Below are 25,751 nucleotides of genomic sequence, written 5' to 3'. Positions count from 1 at the left end.
AGAAATTATAATATCAGAAATTCGAAATTATGTAAATTATAAAAAAATTAACTTATATCTCGAGTATTATGGGACTTAGGTGAAATTCAAAGGGCTTCAATCTTTCAATTAGCCTAAATAAGGGTTTAAAAAGACCCGAAGCCTCTACGTCTCATATTTTTCGAAAAAATTAATTTTAAAGAATCATTACCAGAGAAGCAATGAGTAAGAGAGAGAAGGGAGAAGAGAGAGAGAGAGAGAGAGAGAGGGAGAGAGAGAGGGGGAGAGAGAAAAGGGGGGCGGCGGAGGAGGAGGCGAGGCGGTGGTACGTCGACCGAGATGAGGAGGAGGCGAGGTGAGCTGTGCAGAGCATGCGGTGCACCAGACAAAAAACGATGAGCCGCGGTGGGGGCCAGACGGGGGGCAAAAACACGCGACGAGGCCCAGAGCCCAGGCGCTGCGGGCCCCTCGTTTGAACGACTCTCCCTCTCTGTCCTTCGCTACGAGCGCACGATGCTGTTGTATGTGCGCGCGGCGTATGCGCTCCGCCGAGTGCATCCACGAGTATCGCGTGCATCGCGATAGGAAGGACGAGTCTGCGATTGTTCGAGCTAGGGACGTTGAAAGCAGGAACGGGGAATGACCGTCCGGGAACGATATTTACGTTAACATTTTCCTTACCCGCACTTTGATAATTTTACCATTTCTTACTCGTACACGATTACTACGTTAAAGTGTCCGTGCTCGCCTCCTTGTTAATCTTTATCGAAAAATTGATCTGTCGGTACTCGGGGGGGGGGGGGGTGCGACGGCAATGTCGAAGAATCGAACGGATGGTTCTCGGAGCTTTACGCAATGTTAGAATGACAAAAGAAACTCTCGCGCGCGCGCCGCGATGCCGTACGACGTAGAGACCCTGTAATCAGAGACCGGCCGTTCGTCAAATTTCCGCGAGTGAGAGAGACAGAGTAGAGCGAGATAGCCCATATGTTTCTCTCTCACTCGCGGGAATTTGACGAACTCTTACGGCCAGTAGTCTCTGATTACAGGGTCTCCAGTGCGATGAGATTCTGATTAAATGAAGCTAACACACGAGCGATCGGCAACGTACCGTGTGCGTACACTTTCCCCGGGAACGAACCGACGTAGAGCGGCGCGGCTGCGAGAGGGTCCCCTCGGTCTTATCTCGAGCTTTCTTGCTCTCCGTTATCAGGCCGCTACGGGTTCGCCGCTCTTTGTGCCGGGTCTCGAGTGCCGCCTATTTGAAGCGCCGCGAGACAAAGAGCGCATCGCTCCGCATTCACTTGGGGAAGATGACTAGCGGCAGGCCTGGACGAGACAAGGTGCGCCTCGTACGAGGATAGATTGGAAAATAGAATCGGATAATAGGCGCGGATGGTAACGAGCGAGAGGGAGAGACAATACGCCGCCGTCGTGATCTACGAGCTAGGGACTGCGAGGTGGGCTACGCCGATCTGGCGCGGCCTCGCTGCGGCTCATTATCCTCGCGGTGGACTGAAGAGCGAGACACTCCTATAGGTCTCTTTCGACTTGGAAAATGCTAATTCGCGAGAGTAATTCGCGAAAGGCTCGTGTAATGACGTATCAAGTGGCCGCACGACATTACGACGCAACCACGGAGAAAATTTCCGGATCCAGTGCTATTGCACTTGAATGTATCATAAAATAGGATCGATATAGCGCCAGTCATATTTATTATCGGGAAGGGAATATTTTAATCTTAAGGACGTTCATCGGTAAATCGATTTTCTATGTATTTCCTTCAAATTTGGACCATATGCTATTAATAGCGTTATCTGTATGCCTGCTCAATTTTCAAAATCGCGTCCGCACACAAGGAGAAAATTGTCCTTCAAAGCATGTACAGTCGAAGTACTGAAGTGGCGACGACAAGTAATGCCATCTTCATGCCGAGGCGCCAAATTTTTCAACCCACCCTCGTACCTTCGTGAATTCTTTCGCGATATTGTGTAGGATGTTTTTAATTCAAAGACAACGATTCTCTTCCCCGATAGATTTCGAATCAATTGCTGGCGGATAAAAACGCCGGACCGTTAGCGTTTTGCGAGTCATAAGCGAGCGGGATTCAAGTTGCAAAGGAGCGATAAACAGCGAGCATTCCCGTCAGACGACGAGTGCCAATCGCAAGAATGTTTAATTAATACCCCGATTGCGAAATGTCGGACGTACTGGTGGCGCGCGACGAAGACGGGTCGCAGACAAGAGAGATGTAAAATGGAGAAAATGGCACGTGCAGTACGAGCCCGGCGCGTCTGCTACCCGGTGAAACGCGACGCCAGACTAAACACTAATACGGATATCGGATTCCGAAAGACGCTTAAACAATGACTTTTTTTCTTTTAAAATAGCCTGCGGGCTCGTGTTTCCCGGCTCGTGTTTGTCACGGCGTTGTTCGCAGGATGCCACGAAAGACGGTATTGCGGGGCCTAGGGCATGGGGTCCCCGTCTCTGCGGGCGACTGTGACTACGCTACTTTGTCAACTAAATCACGCGGCAAAGGGTTTAATGTCTCCCTCCCAGAGTCTGCGACGAATGCACCGAGCGAGACCCACGCAGACGGAGAGTCGGGACAGGCTCTCGCATGCATCCAATAGAGATCTTAGGGCAGGGGAGGAGCAGGGGGCAGAGAGAGAGAGAGAGAGAGAGAGAGGAGACGGCGCGACCCTCATGATTCCTGCCGCTATTGTCCCATCTGTGCGGCTCCTCGTTAAAACATCTTTAATGATCGCTCTTCAACGACGATCTACGGTCGTCGAAGTTGGCATAATACTACGGAACGTCCTTAACGGTACTGTGTCCTCGGTTTATCCTTCGTTCGGTGTGATTTTATCCGGGATATCGACTTCTCGGCGAAACTTTCGCAAGTCTCGCGATTAATTATTTACGCAGACTATAAGTTCTGCGGTAATGGCGCAGAAATGGATGTAAGAAAAATACATTAATGACTGTAATTCGGCAAGCTCTCTTGTAGAATTCAATCTCTCTAGATTTTACTTTTCCAACAATTGTCAACAAATTCCATCTTTCCACACAGAGAAAACGATTTCTTTGGATTTAATACATTTTGTTGTACCCAAACAGATTTGATATTTGAAACGGTCCAAACAGATCATTTGATTTAATTTGAAGTAATATATATCTTTGTCTGGAAGAAAATATTTATTTGAAGCAAAAGGTATCTTCTCTTCAATCTAAACGATATTATTGTTTCATTCAAACAGCATTATCGTTTGATAGAAAATATGTGAAAAAAATGTCCAAACTTTATAGGCGCCCAGCCAAATAGTCGTTTCCGTAATTTCAACCAAAAAATATAATGATTATTCTAATAAAGCAATTATTTCCATGAAACAACGCCTTTTAATGTATTTTGCTGTTTCCACATAAATAAATTTGTTGTTTCATCGCACATATTTATTGTGACTAAATAATACATTATTTTGTTGAAAGATATTACTTCAAATAATAGTATTTTTTCTATCAAATAATACAGGCTGCTTGAATAAAACAACAAAATTTTTATTCAAAACATATAATGTTTGGTATAAGCATATGTGCTTTTAACGAAACAAATTTCCATCAAATAAATAGGAGTCCAAAGAAACCTTTTTCTCTGTGTACTGATTACTGTTTAAATTCAAGCGCTACGTATCTCTGGCATTTTATTGCTATAAAATACAACTAACATAGCAAGCTCTGGTGAGAGAGCTTCGCTAATGCATATATATTTCATATTAAATTCCTCGCGCAAATATGGAAAGTATTCATTTACATATAACGCGCAAAACAATTTAAAGCGCGACATAAGAGCAACAAAGTTTCGCCATACACTTAATCATCTTAGAAGCATATTTCATCGCAACGCAGTGCGGAGAGCTAAGGTCGAATTTCTTTCGGTTTCCGTCTCTGTCGCCGCCAAGTAAAGAGTTAAGCGCGGAGCGCGGCGAGGGGGGGGGGCGAGGCGGTGAAAGAAAAGATCAAACTTTTAATCAATCCGCCGCGGCGAGGAGGGCTAAAAAAACGACCCGCGCCCACGCAGCGGCTGTCCACGTGCGGGAATGCGTGGGCGGAGTGTACGAGGAGAAAAGAAGGAGGAGAAGACTCGCGAAGAGTGCCGGTCAGGTTGCGAGGACCGAAGCTGGCCAAGGCCAGAACGCGGTGGAGCCGGGGTGGATTATTTTTAGCGCTTCCTACTATTGTGCAAAGTGCGCGAGTCTGTCGAGTGTCTAGGCGGGACTAGTCCGGTTTAACTATACGCGCGCCTTACCGCGCTCGGCGCACGTGCGCATCCTAACTTATCGTTCGCGGATGAAGGCTCCGTAGATCGGTTTTGCTATTAGCTACGGCAAATATGCTCAAAGGACGCTCTCTCCCGTCGCGGTGGAATTTTCAGAAATTTCAACGCGACGCGACACGTATATCGCATGCGCCGACGTGACGTTATCTGTTAATGCGAATGTAAGGTTGCACGCGAGCGAATTGTTATGGATTCGATTGTTTTTTCTAGCGTTCGCCACGCGGGAAACGATACATCACGTCCCGCGATAACGTCGCGCGCACTCTGAAAAAAAAGATTCTAGACGAAAGATAACATTTTTCCCGGAAACACAAGTTTTCTATGTTATCACTGAGCACTTCTCAGAGACAATTCCATTCTTCAGACAGCGGTGTTTTTTCAATATGTTAAATATATGTTTATGTAAAAAAAACAATATCCTTTTCTAAATATATTAAATATGTAATATAATAATAAAATTAGATCGGTACTTTCTGAAAGGCCAGATTTTGTCACGGAAAATCAGAAAGGGATTCTTCGTCGCGAAAGATGTTCTTCTTTTGACGCACGTTGCAGATACAAACATATAGCTGCAGCAAACAGAAAACAAGGGCAAAACGTCTACAAGAATGCCGTCCTAGTTAAATGAATAAAGGATAATAGCCGAGTAGGCGTTCTTCCCTTGAGAAAAGTATTTAGTATGAAGATAAATTCATAAAGTTCTTCGTGTCGCGTTATACGCAGAAGGCACTTCCGAGAAGAAGTGGGAACAGACACGGGGAGTAAATATAACGTTACCGTAACAGCGAGACAATTTAATTGAGAGAGCGCAACCTCGCCCTGTCATCCCAAGATATATCGCGTACAATTTTCGCGGATAAAAGACGAAGATTGATTTACGCGTCGGAGCTTCGAACATCTGTACGCACAATGACCGTGCGATTAATCGCAATTTCCGGGACCGTTCCGTTGCTTTGGCACTTGACACCGATTACCTCGGTCTGAATCGCTGCCGCGACGCGACGCGCCGCCGCCGCCGTCGCCGACGAAGACGGGTCGGCTCCGACGAGGCTGACGTGACGCAATCGACGTACGCGTGACACACATTAGCGACGCGTAACTCTATCGCGGTAGGTGTTACGCGTCGCGCCGTCGACAAGTGCGTCCTTGGCCGGCGGATAGACGCTCGCATTAAACGTCAAGTAGTCTTGCACGGGATGTCCGCGAGACAGTCGCGTTTCCGTCTGGACGGCGACGGCGTCCCACGATATACCGTGGAAACGCGCCGCGAGGCGCGGACTATTGAAACAATAATAGATTCTTCTCGCGGAGTCCGGCAAGTCTCTCCGGACACTTATTTTCGGTCCTTTTTCTTTTACAAGGAACGGGAACTCGCTCCCGGCGGCAACTACGCGAGCGAATGTAATGGTTTATCAAATACAGCGACGGACTTGAGAGAAGAAGTATCTCCCTAATTGATATGTCTTTTTTCCCCCTAAGAATATTAGAGTCCCCCGTGAAGTAACGCTGGATAAATAAGAAACAGGATGCACTGTGCTCCCTCGGCCGCATCCTTACGCGCGCGAGACCTTTCGAGTCGCGCGCCTCTCTATGTTAAGTCAACACGATGCAATTCCCCGCTGACAAATCGCGGCGAGGCACGCGGGAGCGTCAGCGATTGCAAGAGGAAAAACTGAAAGTGCAGCCGCGGAATGTAAATACGAGGCGCGCCCCGGCGATTCCTGTTCCCGCGCGCGAGCGCGCGCGCGTCATCGTTTCGAGGAGCGAAACCGAAGTCGTCGTCTCCGACTCTCGGAGGCTGTGCACGAAGGTGGAAGGCGAAAAGGAAAGGGGAAAAAGGAGGAAGAACGAGAGAAAGAGAGAGAGAAAAAAGAAAAGAGAAAAAAAGAGGGGGAGAGGCTGATCACATGCCGAGCGGTCGAACGCGATAAATCAACGAAGATAGAGATCGGAAAAACGGGGCGTAGTCACTCGAGCGTGAATCGGATCGAAATTAGCGATCTCGCGGGGCCGCTCGCTGGGACTGGTCCCGGATCTCATCAGCATCACCGACCACCAAGTTCCCTACCTACCGACTATCGACTGCGGACTACCAGCCCGCGAACGTCTACCGACCGCCGGTGCGGCGCGCGATGCACGGGTGGCGTGCATCTCGAGGACGTCGCCGCGGAGAATGGGGCATCCCCTGTCCCGCGCGATCCCGCGGCAACCCTACCCGCGTTCCCCTCCTACGCGTGAGATCGCGCGAATTTTCTTCGCGGAAAAATTGCCAAGTTTCTACAAGAGGCAGCTAACGCTCGCTCCTCCGTATGGAAAGATTTTCAACCTTTCTACCGCTGGAATTGTAGAAAAGGAGTAACTCCAGAAAAGATAATTATTATTATGTACTTCCCTTCATTCTTTTACTTTCGCGCGAATTTAATTTCAAACACCATGATCGCGCGAGATTTTCTTCACAGAGTACGCATAAAGACACCGTTTCAATTATTTTTCTCAGTATTTCAATTTTTCAGAATATCAAGACATATCTTACACGTGTGGATTATTTATATATGACATCAATCCGTGCATCAATAAATGCTGCATATCGGTGAATATATAACTTGGATTTCGCGATTTTAATATAAATCATATTTAACGCATTTATCATTGCGATTTAAATAGCGTATTCAAATCGTACTTGATGGAACTACCATTTTACCGGGATCGAGTGTAATTGACATCGTCATATTCACAGATTAATGAACCCAAGACCACGATGTTACGCGACGAAGCATGAATACTCATTACACGCATCATTAATTACCGCATCTTGCAAAAGAATCCCATGAAAGCGCACCTTAGCAAGGAGTTTAAATGGCAAAGCGACGTTTAAATGCCGAAGCGGATTTACGAGCGTGGGGGTAACGGGTGGAAAGCATTATTTACTACGTTAAACTCCATATGCGCAGACTAAGCGTCTCGATTGCATAACGACATAAACAGCCGGTGTAATAGTGGCTCAAGGTCTACTATACGCATACGCATTGCGTCAGTCGGCACGATTTTAACGAGTTGCATCGCCACGCACGGCACGTAAACTCATCCTCGATTCTCGCATATTAATGGGCCCGCGCCGATAGTTTGGTCTTAAGCCCATATCAAAACTATTCACTTCTGTGGAACGTTCCAACATACAAATGATTTTTCACGGCTTCTATTTTGCTCTCATATAAATTGATAATTTTGTTGAAATTAGAAATCTCTTCCCGCGCGACGATGCAAGTATGCACCGCGCGCGACTCCACGTTTACGGATCAGTTCTTTCGTACCAACGTGTTTTGGAATTGCGTCTCACTCGAATAATTTCTGCGCGGCGGTGTGAATAGATTTTAACGGGGCATTCTATATATACGTATAACGTAATCATCGCAATCATCGCAACACAACGGAACAATAAACGGTCTGTAAATTCCGTTTCGTCATGCTCTTTGATATACGATACTGTCTGGCTGATTGGTTATCCAATTGTGCTGCTTTTTTAGAATAGACCTTCGTGCAAGGACCTTGGCCGAGCAGACGAGGACTAGACGTGCGTGGACGGACGGCCAGCTATTTCGCCACGCTCGCCGTGCTCGCTTTCACACTCGCGTATCCTTCTCTGACACATAACAAAACATTTCTCAAGCCAACTCTATACTCATTTTATCGTGCCGCACTTCATTTACTCCCAGGAAGACGCTCGTGATTTATGCGCGACGTTTAACCGCGGGCACATGTGTAGAAAGTTTTCTATTTAAAGTTGAAAATTAGATACATTCCACGCGGAGAGAACTTTCCCTTAAAATTCATCCTGGCAATCACGTGGTCGTGGGACAACATGGTATTTTGAAGAATTTTATGGGAGTTTTTTCAAATCTTACCGTACATTTCACTGGTAAAATCGAGGGGGGAACCGCTGACCAAAATCTCGCACACCAATGCCCACTAGTGCCCAGTGAACATTACATTACCTTGTTATCTTATTTTATCTTGATAATGCCCAAACCAATGCCCAAACCAATGCCCAAAAAGTGCCTAGTAATGCCGCAAATCTGTACACCACAATGTCCTCAGCGGTTTCCCCGTCGAGTAAAATATGCACCAAGTATAATTAATAGTGAAACGTATGGTACAATTTTAAAAAACTCGCATAAAGTTCCTTGAAATGCCGTGCTGTCCCACGATTACATAATTTCCGGGACAAATTTTAAAGAAAAATTCTCTCCACGCTTCAAAAATTCTCTTGGAGCAATTATAGTGTAAGAAAATTACATTTCCACACGGATAATATAATTCGGAGACGAGAAATATCGTTTCCAGGCTGTGGAGTGCAGGGATGGACAAACTGATAACCCGTCCCGGTTAAAAGCTTACGCCGGATAAATACACGGCGAATGTAATCTTCTAATACTTTGATTTGCCACGGTAATTATAGTTTATTTCTGTATCTGTCACGACGCGTGTTTGACCGACGCGTAACATTGGGCGGCATTCCGTAGCAGGGATCCCCAAACTATCCAGTCCTCCGTTCAATTTCCATAGCGTGAAAACCTTGACGCGTTTATCCGTCTCCCATCAATCATGCGTTATATATAACACAAATTTTTTACGGGTAATTTAACAGAATTCAACTGAGAACGTATCGACCGGTAAAAAACGACGACATTTATCTATCGCCAATATTTACAATCTTCATATTTTCACTCGATTTCCCGTCGGTTTAAAAGATGTGATCTTTCTGCTCAATTATTTTGTAACGTATGAAGCAAAAATTACGATTAATTTTGCCTTTACACGCAGATCACGTGACGGAATCAAAGTTACGTGAACTGTATTCCTTTCGACTCTTGCACATTTTTCCATTAATTAAACATTCCCGCGGTGTGTCCCATTAAATTTTCTCTCTATTTTTTTTTCAGAGGACGCATCCCCGGTTTGGGAACCAACGCGTCGGAATGACGCACGTGAACAGCACGCTGACATTCGTCAGAGTTGCAAACGAGAGCGGTGTACGCGCGCTTCCCTTTCGTCGCGTTTCATCGTCGCTTGGTCGAGCTATTGTTTCTTCCATATCAGCGCTGACAGATCATGTCTTGTTCTCCTAACATTGATTTGACACGTGTCAATGTCAACCGGCATCACGCCCCTCGGAAGAACGAAACGTGTCGATGACATAGAATGCATGCGATACCAGAAAGATTACGCTTCAGAAATTTACGACAAAGTTCTTCCCTACTTCAGCACGGCGATCGGGTTATAATCAATCTTGATGAAATACAGTCTCGTAAGGCAGAGCGTTCCCAGTAGATTGCCAGCGCAGACCCAGCTCTTCGATAAATTCGTCGTTAATCGCAATAAAATGTACGTGTAATTTATTCGCACGTTCTGCGCTCGCCATCGCGCGACGTGTTTTTGAAAACGCAGAGTTTGGCAGAATGGACAAAAATGCATTCGCTTCTATTATTCGTGCCGACAATTGTTCGTAAATTATAGTTTCTCTTGGAAAACATATTGTTTGTTTGGAGAACTGTTAGAACGACAACGTAAAAATAATCCAATGTTCTAAAAAAAAAAGGAAAATCTGTACTGACATTATCTTTAGTGTGTTGCATTAAAAATTATATCGCATTGAAAATCATACGTTTCGCCCGGTTAATTTCGATGCGCGCTGGAATATTTACTCGATGATATAATTACGAATGCGTGTGGCGCGAATCGATGCCACGAAAATGTCACTTCTGCTTCGGGAGAACACGTCGCGGAATTAATGTGACAGGTAGATACTCCTCATTTTTGCGGAGCACCATTTGAAATTGATTCTACATGAATAAAGCGCAACTTTGTGCAAAATACTGAGGCATGTCATAGATATAAAAAAAAATAGAGAGGACTCGTTTAGTGATGTACAAAAGTCCAGCATTTAAAACTACTCGTAGGAAGCGCATTAAAGGATGAATCGCGTCAATTATTATAAAACAGAAATGCAGCGTTGAAAAATGTGCAGCAAAATTAATTATTATGTTATCTTAAAAAGCTCACTTTCTCAGCTTACTATAGTTATTCGCGTCATTAAACATTGTCGCGTTCTAAAAATCATACGTGCCCAACGATAGCTGGGGCGCGGCTATCGTTAGATTGCATTCGGCTTACAAAGCGATTCGCTCAAGGAAACGCTGAGATCATTTCATTCGGACTCAGCAGCCAGAGCCATTGTTAACACATTGCTAACGTCTTGCGTTAATCAGGATGAAAAATATCTCTTCGATAAACAATCTCGAAACTGCTTCCTGCAGCATTGACAGTTCCTCGATACTTCAACCGTACGTTCAAGGATAGTATTAATATCACGGTACCGACGATAAATATGGATGGCCCGATAAGCCCCGGTTAGATCTCCCGCGCACACACGCGCGCATACACCGTTGTTTACAGCGCGTCATATACTTCCGCTACTTCGCCGCCTGGTATTTCACGCACACCAGACGTCCTTTGCACGTGCATATGCGACGAACACGCCGCGATCGGTTATTTTTGTTTAGTCTGCCGGTCGTTCGCGTCTCTGTGTTCTCTCGAAACTACCGCCGCGTGTAATTGCCACGCGCGCACATGGAGAAGCTGTCAATATCCGAATACTTAACTTTCCGGCGTTCACGCTGTCGCCGAAGGTGCCGCAATCGTGTCGCCTTCGTAAGGGAAAAGACAGAACGATCGTAATTGGCTCCTTCCGCGTCTCCTGATGGTATTTAGCCGCGCGAAATCTTCCGCGTTTTCATATCGCGAGTTTTATATTAAACAATTCATACGACGTCATGTTAAATAAAGGAAAAAACCGTGGGGGAAACCTGAGGGGGAAAACCGCTGACCAAAAGCTTGTACACCAATGTCCACTAATGCCCAGTGGGCATTACTTCATCTTATTTTATCTTTATAATGCCCCAGCAAGGCCTAATGCCCAAAAAATGCCCAGCAATGCCGCAAATCTGTACCCTTCCCCCTCGGGGAAACCGCTGAGGGCATTGTGATGTATTGTGGGGCATTACTAGGCATTTTTGGGGCATTAGGCCTTGCTGGGGCATTATAAAAGTAAAATAAAATAAGATGAAACAAAATAAAATAAGATAAAATAAGATAAAACAAGATGAAACAAAATAAAATAAGATAAAATAAGATAAAACAAGATAAAATAAAATGAAACAAGATAAAATAAGATAAAATAATAAAGTAATGCCCACTGGGCATTAGTGGGCATTGGTGTACAAGATTCTGGTCAACGGTTTCCCTCTCGGCATGGACATTAGTTTGGGCATTAGGCCTTGCTGGGGCACTATAAAGATATAACAAGAAAAAATAAAATAAAACGAGATAAACAGAATAAAATAAGACAATAAGATAAAGTAATACCCAGTGGGCATTAGTGGACATTAGTGTGCAAGAGTTTGGTCAGCGGTTTCCCCCTCGAGAAGAAACCGTGTCAATTACTACGTTAAGTAAAAACGCAAAATTGTCGCACGTTGTAGCGAGGATTGGGACTGACGAAGGAATTAAAATCGGCGCGCGATCTCTCGTAAGCGGTATTTTAGCGGATTCAGGTTTCTCGCGTAGTGCTCCGCGGTTCGGGTGGTTGCACGGTGAAATTTACTTCCTCTCGCTCCCGGAAGCTACGTTATTCCTTCCGGATGGAAGCGAGTCCCGAGAGCCGTCTGCCAACATTATAGACACGGTGCTTACAGTGCTCTCCATACAACGGGGCGAGTCAATACTTTATAGTTCGAAGTGAGTTCGCTCGCTCGCTCGTATTTCGCTATCACCCCCTCGTCGCGCCACTCCCTTCGCTAGGAGCCGCCGTGGAGGGTGCCAAGAGCACCAGGGGCTTTACATCGCTTCCTCCTGCCCTTTCTGCCCATCGCCGCGCGCGCAAATACGACCGGCGTATCGCGAAGCTCCGTCGGTCTGCGAACGTCCTCTACGTACACGAGGAGTAGAGCGCGTAGAAGTGGATGACTCGAGAAAAAATGTACCAATCAACATTTGGCAAATGACGGGAGATCGATTTCGGAATTTTATTTCTAATAAATAATTCAATTTTCGAGCTCAACGTATAAATATTAATTCGAATCTCATTACGTGCCGCGCTTGCCATTTCGATGGAGGGCAGAATTATAGAAGAATATATAAAACTAGAAAGTTTATGAAGTCTAAATTTTACACCGCGAATAAAAATTGATAAAAAAAGCAAGTTTTTTTATGCGGTGTATATTCGATTATTAAGAATAGCTCGCATTGATATTCGAGTATTTCCAAAGATGATTTAAAAGTTGCGAGACATTTATAGTCCACTTCGCTCATTGTAAATTTATTGTTAGAGTGCGTATATAATTAGAAAGTATTATAAGATATTCTTAAATCTTCCTGTAGCAGAAATAATCAAGGCTCTTACAGGATATTCATAGAGCGAAAATATGCAGCGTGTGCATATTTTATCGAAGTGTCGAAGTCTACGGAGATAAGAAGTCGCTTACTGTCGCAAAACCTAGTCGCATCTAATCCTCGCTAGAGATGAATAATTCTTAGATACCCCTCGATTAAACGCTTGCAACGGGGCGAACGAGATATGAACGTCCTCGACGCACAAATATTTAACATCCGACGTCCGTAAAAAATTGTTCGATAGCAATTAGCGAGACGACGCGGCGCGGAAACGCTGTTGCGTAAGGTCCGTGACCGGAAGGGTGGCGAGTGTTACAGGGCGGCCGTCTCGGGGGAGGGTGGGGGGAGGTGGCGAGTATCTAGGTCTGTGTAACGATTTTTAGAGTCTCGACCCTACGATCGTTCGGGCCATAAAAAACTTGAGGCACCCCACAGTAGTCGAAGAGCCAGGGTTTCCATAGCGACGAAGCCCTTTCGCTCTTCGCCCGCAGGGCCCCCTGTTCTGCGGTAACCCTACCGGCTGCCGTTGCCACCACCCTTAACGCGTCGTACCGGCCTCGAATCCCGGAGATATACGTCGCAACATGAGCGCGACGCACGGCCAGCCAAGGGACCGATGGAAATTGCCCAGTCGATCGCTCTAAATTTCTCGCCCTTCGTATACCGCTCGGCGCGAAGGTGTAATTCTCTAATTCGTTCGATTCGGGAGGCTCAAATCGCGAAAGTTTCATCTCTTCTGAGTTTTCGTGCACACGCTGCGAATTTATATTGAAAAAAAACGCAACTGCATTTAAGGAGATATTGCTCGAGTCGAAATTTTGATACTATTTTGACACTTTTAAGGCTAATTTACACCTACCTAGCTGATCTACATACACGCCTACATAGACCAGCGATAGCCTACTTTGATGATATTATATTTTTTTTACTCCTCCCTCGAATCTTTAATTCTAAAAATTTACTTCAGCTTCTACTTAAAAGGACCTACTTTGATGCCAAATTGGCAAAAGTAGAAATTTCCGACACCATCAGTTTTAAAGTAGGAGTAACTTTTGTACTTGCAATTCGACCTCTTTTACTGTCTTGGGTCCTACTGTATAATAGAATTGAAGGTTCAACATAGGGCCAAAATTTCGACTCGGGTGTACTTTACGATTCTCCCTGAATCTGCGAGGATGCGTTAATTATACTAATTATAGCATTGTAATGTACAGCATGAAGAGAGAATGCGGTAATTGCTAAAATTAGTCTTCTCGGTGGGTTTTTCGTAAAGAATACGCGTTAGTCCGCTGGGGTATTTCTTTGAATTCATACAACGAACAGTACTTTCTCTCCACCGGTGCGTCAGTTCTTTTCTAGGGATACGAAAATAAATCGCGAGTTTTGGGATGCCTGACCGGTTACTCAGACCATTTAGTCATTCCTCTTATACCGGGTATACTGGGCATCGCGCAGTCACGAGAACTCATCGTTGGGAACTGTCCAGATCACGAATTAGATCGTAAAAGAGAAGGACGACTCGGCGCTCTCTTGCAGGAGCACGGAAATAAACGCGTTAAGTAATGATACAAATGTACGGACAGTGTGCATTTCAGCGCGGGGATCGGTCTAAAAATTCGTCGACAAAGTCTTATTGGAAGGTTTTACCGAGACGGATCGTTAAGTTAACGCGACGGCACATGTTCCTAGACACAGGGTTAGGAAGTACCTCGTTACTTGTAACGAAGTTACAGTTACAGTTACTTTTTTTTTGGTAACTCTAACTTAACTCCGTTACTTTCTCTCTATCTGTAACTTAACTCAGTTACATTTTTTCGACAACTAATTTAATTAGTTACATTACTAGTTACTTTATATATTTTTTAAACCTCCACAAATTGCATTAGGCCTTGCATTTGCGCATAAACGCCTTTGTTAACGCTTTACAATTCAAATGCAGATTAAAAATTTTTATTTTCATTGCAAGAAAGTAACTGCGAAGTAACGATTCGTTACTTTGTGAGTAACTGCAACTGTTAGCTAGTTAAATTTTTAGCGAAAAAACCTGTAACTGTGTAACTAGATACTTTTATAAAGTATAACTTTCCCAACCCTGTCTAGATATAAATAAATTGCGACCAGCGTACCTTAACTTGCCGACGACCTACGCGCAAAGTGTGTCGGTACTTTCGTAACCATTCGCAAGATAATAATGTAACGAAGGGTCGAAAATCAAACAACGTCTTAGTCCTTATTAAAATTACGACGTATGAATCGTGAATCGAGCTATGGCGAATGTCTCGCTAATGGGTAATGAGATATCTCTTTGCAGTTAATTTGTAAAGGAAACGTCAATCTTAAATTTAAACGACGAGCTGCTCAAGCCTCGTTCTTTGCCTCTCGTACGTGAATCGAAAGTTAAGCACGGCCGTCGTCGGTGACGGGGATTCAATTGTCGTGCCTATCGTTGTAGTCGTCCGGCATTATAGTCGCTGTATAATTCGCACGCGAGGGAGAGGGGCAGTAGGCGACAGGCGCGATAGGGTGTAAAAGGGGTGAGGACGGGGAAAATGAAAGAAGTACACGTTCGGCCGCCGCGCCAAGGAACTAATCGACTGATTTGTACGCGGAGTCACGACTCGTGTACGTAGTCAGACGTAATCAAAAACATGAGATAAAACACGCGAACTGTGCGGCCTGTATGTATCGACTCTCTCTCTCTCTATTTCCGTCCTACCTCTTTCATTGGCACACTGATGCTTGGCACATTTATCTTAATTCTAATCTGACCTGTGATGGCGCATGATAAATTCATCGTGCTTACGCGCAAAACAGATTAACTCTGTGGAAAGCTTCTTTATACACTGAAAATTATATTTGCTGCTCTAAGCTGATACACGAAAATGTCTGGTTTTAACGTCGGTATCGGTGGACATTATATTAATAACAAAATAATTAAGAAAAAAATATATATGCACCATTGATTACTCTTTCGTTATCGAAGGTTTGATTAATGGATTTGTGATGTAATGGATAAAGTATTGAACGAGCGCGAGAGCTATCTGAAAAATTGTCATCCTGTACGCGCGCACGAGGAAGAGTATAAGAAAAAATAGAAAAAGTATAATTGTGAAACAAAGAAAAGGGAAAAAAGAAGCGAGCGAATTCGAAGAGGTTGCCTTCTCTTCTCTGTCGGCCCGGCCGGAAATATGGACGCGAGCAGTGCTCCGATTTCTGTTCTGGTCGTCGTGAACGAAAGGTAGCGGTAGGTGATGCACGAGAAGATACAAAAGAGAAAAAAAGGAGCGCGAGGGAGGACCGGAATGGGGAAGGTGGCCCGCGTGCACGGTTGGAATAGTTAAAAATAACTCTGACCGAAGGATCCTGCAGTTCCTGTAAACACGGGCCCGAGCATGGCAAAACGAGCATGGGCGCTATTCGCATGCGAACCGGTGATCCGGAGGGATTTTAGCGAAGCGGTAGACCGGCGAAAGGATGTGCGCGCGAGTCACATTCAGATGCGTTTAAAGGATCAAAGCGAGAGGTTGCCTTGTTGCTTTGCATAGAATGCCCGGCTTTCAAAGTGCCTCGAAAATTATTTCTTATTTTCTAACTCGAAAACGAACGCGGGTGACGAAACTTGTTGCCGGCGGAGGTTTGCGCATTGCAATTAAAATTGGCGATTATAATATAATTTGAAACAATCAGTTAAGCATTTCTCGAGGGGGAAACCGCTGAGGGCATTGCTGGACATTACTAGGCATTTTTTGGGCATTAGGCCTTGCTGGGGCATTATAAAGATATAATAAGATAAATCAAGATAAATAAGATAAAATAAGATAATAAGATAAAGTAATGCCCACTGGGCATTAGTGGGCATTGGTGTACAAGATTTTGGTCAACGGTTTCCCCCTCGGCATTTCTTCAAACGTACGTGGTCGAGCATTGATTTTCTAATATCTCTCATTTATGAATGAACCGAGGGGGAAACCGCTGAGGACATTGTGGTGTACCGATTTGCGGCATAGCTGGGCATTATAAATATAAAATAAGATAACAAGATAAAGTAATGCCCAGTGAGCATTAGTGGGCATTGGTGTACAAGATTTTGGTCAGCGGTTTCCCCTTCGGAATCAACGTTTCAAGTACAGCTCGCTCACTTGAAAGGATATGGTTATAACATGTACATTCCGCAGATAAAAATTTTTTAGGGAACAATATTGTATAACAAGATTTTTCAAACATTTTCAATAATACGCTTTAACGCAGTATATTTCGTTTGTAATACAGAAAACTTTCTACTGTATTTCTGTGCAAAGAGCAATTTTCTTTTTAATTTTTCGAAAAGCGGCTAGCTCCACATGCCGCTGTATATCCTTTCAACGTTAAGCGAGACATTTGTCTTATTCAGATGTAATACTCACGTGCTTCCATAGAGGTGTCTTGAGTCAGTGGTGGATGCTGCGTCGTCGTCGTCGTCGTCGTCGTCGACGATGCAAACGAATCTTCGTTGTCGCGCGCGATGGTGACCGTGATCTGCTCCTCGTCGTCCTCCTCGCCCTTGGATGAGCTTCGCTCGGAACTCGCGCGCACCCTTACGCGCTCGGCCACCTGCACATCGTCTCCGGAGAACGCCGACCGCGACGATGACATCGGCCCGGCGACTGTTGTCGTGGTCCACTCGATGACACTATCACCACCAACTACGACCGCACCATTATCCTCGTTTCCCACGAGCACCAACTTGTTCCCGCTCTTATCACCTTCCACTCGGTCCTCGGTCACTCTGCCGACGTCATTTTTCTCTGGCGCGGCGCTTCCGGCTCGCTGAGTCGCACCGAGGTACGCGACGTTCCGCGCGATCGTTCCCACCGTCGCCACCACCGCCGTCGTCGTCGTCGCCGTTGTCTTCGAAGCACTTTCGTGAAGTAGGATGTCTCGCAGGGAGCTCTCCGGACGCAATATCGATTCCCCAAACTTGAAGACGGGCTCTAACAGCGGAGTGAAAGTCCGGACTGCAGGGCGAATCCCTTCATCGATTGACGACACGGGTGTCACTTTGCGAGATTGCAGAGGGTGTTGGTTAACACGTCGCCATGCCTCCGGCCAAGGGTCTATGAAGTTCGGGGAGGGTTGATCTTTCAGCTTCGATCTCTTGCTTATCGGTACTCGCTTCGCTCTTCCTCGTCGCGCTGCGATCCCTTCGTTCTCGTTGTCACAATTCGCCGTCAGAATGGAAATGTCGCCACGTCTGACGACGGCGGCATTCAACGGCGTTAAAGACGGCGACGGCCTCGATAACGTCGACGACGACAACGACGACGACGACAGCGGCGGTGTCAACAATAACGGCGACGCTAATGACAGGGGTGACGTCAAGGACGGCGCGGACGAGGGTGAAAGGCGCGTCGCCGATGTAAGATGATCCAGAGTTCCCCGATTCGCGTCACCTTCCGAACCGACGTCGTTAGGGCTGGACGCGCGCTCAATCGCCCACCGGAACGGGCGCGGCGCGAACGGATAGTCGTCGGGCGATCGCGACGGCAGGTGAGCCGGCGTGGCGGCGTCGGCTGGATGGACGCTGTTCAACGGCCCGATTACCACCGGCGCGGCCGTCGTCGCGTGCGCGAGATCGTCGAGAAGAGCAACAACGAGAAGAAGCAGGGGCAAGCCCACCCCCGCCCCCGTGGTGGCTCCCGCTACCCCCTGCCGCGCGATGAGAATCCGCGAGGCGGCCGTTCAATCCGGCTGTCCGCGATCCGCTCGCGACGGTGAGCCTTGTCGTCGTTCTTCCTCCCCTCTTCCACCTCCTCCTCCTCCTCCACCCCCTCCTCCCCCTCCTCCCCCTCCTCCTCCTCCTCCTCCTCCTCCTCCTCCTCTGCCTCGCGATTCACATGCAACCACGCGATCCAGCGGTCCTCCTCGTGCACCTGCCCGCATTCGACGATTGTGTCTCGCGTCCCCACGTTTGATCCACCACGGCTCGTGCCGGCGTCGTGCCGTTCTGGCATTTATTATCCAGTCGCGCGTCCTAGACACGTGCTGCTGCCCCTGTTGCGCTCGATCGACGGGCCGTACGATACTGTGCACCCTGTCCACGGGCATTCCGCCATCATCGCGCACCCCGCGAACAGTCGGTGCCGCGACTCGTGTCCCGACGATGCACGGCGCGTCGACGTTGCCCGGCTGCGACGCGCGGCATCTTCCGCTCGCGCTTCACGCCTCCGCTTCCCTCTCCGCGCCCTCGCTGTCTGCACACGCTATCCAAATAGCGTTCGGAGGACTACAGCGCAATCTGAAACAAGCAAGACGATTCGAGCCTGAGCATGAGTGGATCGATAGACCTTTCTATCTAATCCTTTGTCTAACGGACACCTCGTTTTCGTAAACGCGCGCTTCTTTCTCGCCTTGCTCCGTCTTCCTTTCCGTCATTTCTCAATTCGACGCACACAGTACTCGACATAAGATTTGTATCTGAATTTATTTTACTTCTTTCGCAAATAATATTTTTTTAATACACGCTTTCGTCGAAATTCTACCAGGTCGGGAGTCACCCCTTGTTTCTTCGCGAAATTTAATTCACATCGTTCGATACGTGCAGCTAAATGAATGAGCTGTTATTTTAATTTTCTATTGTTAATTGTATCAGAAAAAAAAATTATGTATCAAACCGTTCGAGTTTAATATTGCACCAATTAAATTAACGAAACCATATTCCTCCTTTAATTAACCGTCACAACAGAATTTTAATAGAGTTTGATTTTGACATTTGATTGTAAAATATGATACGTGCGGGGGAAATTAAGATAAACGTTTACAAAATTTCATTTATACTTTTAGCTGGTGTTAGTTAGTTAACGTGAGATGTTAACATGATCAATACCAAGTTCATGTGTATCGTTTGCCGCCAATTATTCACAGGACGCAATTATCCCGTCGGGAGTAGAAGGGTTAAACAGTCCAATAACGAGCGCGAGTATGGATGTAATGGTGCATGCGTGTCTCTCGATGCGAATACCAAACATACATTTCCTGTAAGGCCCACCGGGGAATTCATCTCGAGAGAAAAACAGACGGCTGAAATAATCGCTATAGAGGCCTATCGGGGGAGGTATCGCTATTTTTACATAATAATTTATACGTCCTAAGGTATTTTCATAGCCGCGGGGATACTTTGAAAATATCTCCTGATATCGGTAAGTATCATTTATGCGCCGCAAAATATCGTTATATTATCACGATACACAGCGAGCTAGGTTTTCGATTTTCATCTCTAATAGGTTATTACATTTTCGATACCCCATTCATTAATCAACGCTCCGGTTCTGGAAATGCATCGCGAAAAGAATCGACCGCTCTCGCGTGCTTTATATTTCAAATGCTTATGCACCGTTTGTTCTCGCTAGCAGCAAAATAGCTTAAATAACTAATCCCTGGGCATAATAAAGGTGACACGGCAAGCCATCTGCATAGAGCGAAGAAACACAGAAATACGAGCGTCTAGATGGGAGTGACTGATCTAAAAGTGTAACGGAGGAAATATAAAGGGAAATGAGAGAGAGAGAGAGAGAGAGGGGGGGGCTATAGCTGTTAAGCTCCAAATAACTATTAAACTCCACTCGAAATTAGCTGAAATTTAGTTTCTCTATAATCTTGGAATTTAACTCGTTAACATCTTTTTACTTTCAATCGTTCGTTTCTAGATTACCTCGCAACTCCGCGACATTTCTAAAACGAATGCCGGAGTACAATTTGTACACGCGGGCACCGAAGTCAATCTCCCGAAATTTCTCTCAATTCCCGACGCCGAAAAAGAGGGCCGCCGGGCGAATTTTCGGACAGCTCGCGGCCTCGCGTACACAGTGACATAATTATATGTGGAATATTCTCGTGAACCGCGACACGGCGAAAATTCGCAGCGCTACCTCGAAAAATATTTAAGACACGCGCGCTGAAAAAATAGACGGGCCGAGTGAGTGAGGAATATACGGACGGCGCTTCTCGTTACACGAGGGTCGACCCTCCTGAAATTTGTTTACTACGCCGAGGGACACCGGTGCCCGGGGCTAAGTATAGCCGTAAGGAGGGAGAAACCGCGAAAATGCTATTTTTATGAGCACGCGCCGCGCGGACATTGTTGTGCCCGATCGGCTGTCTCGGCGGTGCCGCGCCGTTGGCCGGGTCGTACCCAGTCGTCATCATTTCGCGTCGTCGCCATCGTCGTCATCGTCGCTGCGACACGCGGTACAAAAGCGGTAAAAATCAGATCGGACGCGGCCGATAATTCTATTATCGAGGCCGCTTTCGAAAAAGATTACGGCACTTTGTCGAGGAGATCTCTCTCTCTCTCTCTCTCTTTCTTCGCCGACAATCTCTACATATTTCATCAGGGTATAAAGAAGACGATAATAATAGTTTGCACTTCGTTCAATGTAATAAACGGCCTGAAATATTTGTCATTTCGGTGTAAATTATGAAAAAGTCGCATTTATGTCTAAGTAATTATTATTTTCACCTCTGACATGTATAAATAAGTCACACACGGCAATTATTTATGCTAAACTAAAAGTGTCCCCGAGCGTTCGCCGACCGTGCGCGAAGGAGAGCTTTTACAATCTCGAGATAAAAGTCACGAGACGTCAATTTACTTACTTTCGTTACGCGGATTATTTTTTCACTTTCAAAATCGTTCATACTAAATAAATCAGGCCGGTGCCTCTCAATTGTCTCCAACTTGGATCGGGGCCGAGAGCCGCGGGTGCCGCGGAGAGATTCTTTTCGTGAAGTTCCCAAAACGCCCCGAAGTTCCGCAGCGAGGTCACGAGACTCGGTATCGCCTCCAATTTCTAGTGGCGAAGAGTCGGCATGGTAGGGACCTCGAGGAAGACGGGACGCACACCGGAGCGCAGTACATCTAATGCGAGATTCGTGTACGCCGGTTGATAACGATTGGGTCGTCCCGAGTCGAAATTTTGGCCCTACGTTGAACCTTTAATTCTATTATATGTATAATATAGTAGGAGTAAAAGAGGTCAAACCGTACAAAATTGACTCCTACTTTAAGACTGATAGTGTTGGAAATTTCTTCCACCTTTGCCAATTTAGCATTAAACTAGGTTCTTTTAAGTAGGAGCGAAAGTAAATTTTTAGAATTAAAGATTCGAGGGAGGAGTAAAAAAAATATAATGTCATCAAAGTAAGTTATCGCTGGTCTATGTAGGTGTAAATTCCCGAGTCGAAATTTTGGCCCTAAGTTCAACCTTCAATTCTATTATACAGTAGGACCTAAGACAGTAAAAGAGGTCGAACTGTACAAAATTTACTCCTACTTTAAAACTGATGGTGTCGGAAATTTCTACTTTTGCCAATTTGGCATCAAAGTAGGTGATCCTTTTAAGTAGGAGCTCAAGTAAATTTTTACAATTAAAGATTCGCGGGAGGAGTAAAAAAATATAGTATCATATCAAAGTAGGTTATTGCTGGTCTATGTAGGTGTATAGATCAGCTAAGTAGGTGTAAATTATTCTTAAAAGTGTCAAAATAGTAGCAAAATTTCGACTCGGGGGTCGCGGTATCTCCGCGCGGTGGACGCACGCTCGCGCGTTCCGGCACGCGTTGCGGCCGATTGATCTTCTTATCCCGTCGCGAGATCACGCGTGCGCGCGCGCGCGCGCACGCTCTCTCGCGCTCGCGCTCGCGCGAACACGCGTGTATCCGCCGTACGTAAAACGCGGAATACCTGCTAATTATAGTCCCGTAGCTGAAGGAAGGAAACCGCGGAGGCACTATTTTTACGACTCTCCCGCCAAAATATCGCGGCGCGTCTGCCACGCGCCTCTGCTCGACGGGAGGACAGGCGTTCACCTTTGTGTTACGTGACGCGTTTTATCCCGCAGCACGGCGGATAATTTGGCGGAACTTGATTCGCGGAACGGAGCGCGACTTGTGAATTGAACGAATCCGCTCGGCGATTCACGGCTGCTTTTTGGGAGAGCGTTTTTCAAACCCCGTTGGAGAGTTTTTCGATTTTCAACGTAATCTCGCGAAAAATTGTGGTAAATTCGAGGAGAAAGAATGCACTTTACAGATTCATGAAGGATCTAATTGGATTTCGGTTTATCGCCACTTATATTTATAGACGTACTCGCCGTGATGTCCAGATATCGGTTAGTGTAACATAATATCGAATAAATTACTTCATTTTTACACAGTTTTATAAAATTTTCTCGTCGGACGTTAAAGCTTCGATGAATTCTAATAGATTCACGGATCTTTTTCGATTAATTACGACATATCTAATTGAACTTTTATCCCGCCCGTCTAATGCCCGTTTTTACCAACGCAGTTCAATCTCGGTTCCACTCACTTTACATCCCTTTCTAGTTTTACGAATTAGAAAAAAAGAAAACAAATAATTCAAACCGAGACTAAAGTTAGGCCAACGGCACACGATACTATTTTTCCCACTGGATTGCTTACGAGAGCCAATAAGGATGCAGGGTTTTCGATCAGGTGACTCGAGGCTAAATCCTGATTGGCCCTCGTAAGCAATCCAGTAGGAAAAATAGTACCGCGTGCCGTTGGCTTTAATCTGCCTTGATAGAAACGTGCATAAAGGCCCGTGTCCGCGAACGCTAGAACTCGGTCCAAGTTCTATTCCATAAAAGCTGCAAGTTGATTGGCTACACACTTCTCGGAGCTAGAACTTGGACCGAGTTCTAGCATCGTGGGTACGCGCCTTGAGGGAGACCGCGATTAAATTCTTGAATATCCGGAAATGTCGAGAGATTACGAGTAAAGTCAACGGCACACGATATCATTTTTCCTACTGGATTGCTTACGAGAGCCAATCAGGATTAAAGCCAACGGCACACGGTACTATTTCTCCTACTGAAGTGCTTACGAGAGCCAATCAGGTTGCAGAGTTTCAGATCAGGTGACGTGAAGCTAAACCCTGATTGGCTCCTCGTAAGCAGTCCAATAGAAAAAATAGTATCGTGCGCCGTTGGCTTAACATCGCACTGCCATGCCGTTACGGGCGTCTTAATTCAACGGCAATTGTATCGCGACATAACCTCGGATCGGCCTGAAAACGACGAAGGGTTATGCCTCGCGATTCGAAGAACCGTTCCAAATTAGTCGCAGCTCGCGTGTCGCGGCGCATTATCATCGGCATAACGACGACGCTCATTAAATTTCCCAGGTCGTCCGCGCGGGCTACGCGAGGGCCTCTCGCGATTTCCGCGAGATTAAAGCCAAACGGCGCACGATACACTTACCTTTCCTACTGGACTGCTCACGAGAGCCAATAAGGACACGGAGTTTTCGATCAGGTGACTCGAGGCTAAATCCCGATTGGCTCGCGTAAGCAATCCGGCAGGAAAACCAGTACCGTGTGCCGCTGGCTTAATACGCGACGATCGGGACGGGGCGGTGGGAGGGGAAGAGACGCGCCCAGCGCGCGAGTGCACGCGTGCACGCGTGCCTCGCTGCGGAGGTGGTCGCATAACTCTAGCAAAACGCAGGTCGGGACGCGTACGTTTGAGGGGGGGGGGGGTACGACGTGCCCCCGGTCGTTGCGTCGGGCCCGAGGGCTCGCTCGCTCACGGGAATTCGCAGTTTTCGCGGCAAAAATGCGCGCGCGGCACGCGCGCTGACGTTCTATTTTCGAATGAAAATCGCACACGATCAGGGGACACGAACGAGAGACTAATGTAGAAGAGCCTGGGGAGGGGAAGAAAAAGCCGTTGGGGAGGGGGGGACGGGGCGAGAGTCCTCCTCTCGCGGCACGAGGGGAGAGAGAGAGAGCGAGAGACTTTATTTGTGCTCGGACGGGCGATATGGGGGAGAGAGCGAGATGGGGATGGTCGGAGAAAGAGAGAGAGAGGGGGGGAGGGAGAGGTAGAAAGACGCGAGCAGCGAAGGAGGAGATGCAAAACGGAGAGAAAGAGAGGCGGGACAGAGGAGCTGCCGCGAGGGGTGATCGAAGGGGGTGAGAGGAGGGGGAGAACGGGGAGTGGAGGAGCGAAAGGAAAAGTTGCGTGTTCGCGCGACGGAGACGCAACGTAAAAACAGGCGAGACCAACGTGCGCGGACGAGGCGCGAGAAGAGCGAAAGCCTCGCGACGACGCGAGGAGGAAAAGATACGCATACGCACACGCGAAATGGATAAATGTATGATATCTACTGTGAAGCACATGCACGCGTAGAGTCTGTAAATTCACAAGGAAAGAGAGAGAGAGAGAGAGAGAGGAGCGAATGGGGCGAGGGGAGGCAGGCGCGAAAGGAAGAGGGATGGCAGCGCGAGAAGCGTAGCGCGTGGACACCGGCGTGGACTCCGATTTGTTTCGTCCGCCAGAGGCGGCCATGCTGCGTCTCCGTTGCGTTCCGAGAAGGAGGCATCCTCTTTTGCATACGCGCAGAAAAGCGGCGACGGGAGTCCCCGACGCTCGTGTCTCGCGAGCCGAGTTTCGCACGACCGCCACGTTGCGACGGCGTCGGGGATCGCGGGATGCAGACGCCTCGACACGCAACGGAGTGAGATCAACGAACGAAAGAGGACGGACGGACGGGCGGGAGAAGGGAGGAGAGAGAGAGAAGGAGAGACCGAGAGAGCGGAGTGTGCGCGACAAAGAGATAGGAGGCGGACAGCCTCGCGCGGGCGAGAGAGCGAGAGCGAGAGAGAAGCGGAGGCAAAAGCGAGCGCGGACGCAGACGGTCGGATAAATAAATAGGTAGATGCAGATACGCAGGCGGAGGGAGAGAGAAGGTAGACACACGCACCATACAGACTGCCGCGCATCCATCGGGGGAAGGGAGCCTCTCCTCTCGTTCGGTCGCGCGACGAGGTACGGCGACGTACACGCTCGCAATACAGCGAGCGGAGCGGCACGCCGCGCGCCGGGGCGCGCTCACACACGTATAGGCCTGCTGCGCGCAACACACGCGGCTGCCGGACACATGCGAGGCGGCGATGCGTTCCCGCTGCACGCGTCCCGCGTTTTCC

At 47.0% G+C, this 25,751-nt stretch overlaps 1 protein-coding gene across 1 annotated transcript in view; it reads right to left on the bottom strand.

Annotated features, from left to right (window-relative positions):
- Positions 1-24,252, bottom strand: part of LOC105570343 — a 30,908-nt gene extending 6,656 nt beyond the window's left edge. Inside the window, exons 1-2 of the mRNA XM_012027472.1 lie at positions 24,025-24,252; positions 17,170-18,451 (exon numbers count right to left, since the gene is read on the bottom strand). Of these exons, the coding sequence (XP_011882862.1) occupies positions 17,170-18,451; positions 24,025-24,252 (1,510 nt within the window). The remainder of the gene's footprint in view (positions 1-17,169; positions 18,452-24,024) is intronic.
- Positions 24,253-25,751: the final 1,499 nt, after the last annotated feature.

This window comes from Vollenhovia emeryi, unplaced genomic scaffold (assembly GCF_000949405.1).
Source record: "Vollenhovia emeryi isolate VEMERY1.0 unplaced genomic scaffold, V.emery_V1.0 DF939121.1, whole genome shotgun sequence".
Lineage (NCBI taxonomy): Eukaryota > Metazoa > Arthropoda > Insecta > Hymenoptera > Formicidae > Vollenhovia > Vollenhovia emeryi.
This window is presented reverse-complemented; position numbering and strand designations above follow the sequence as displayed.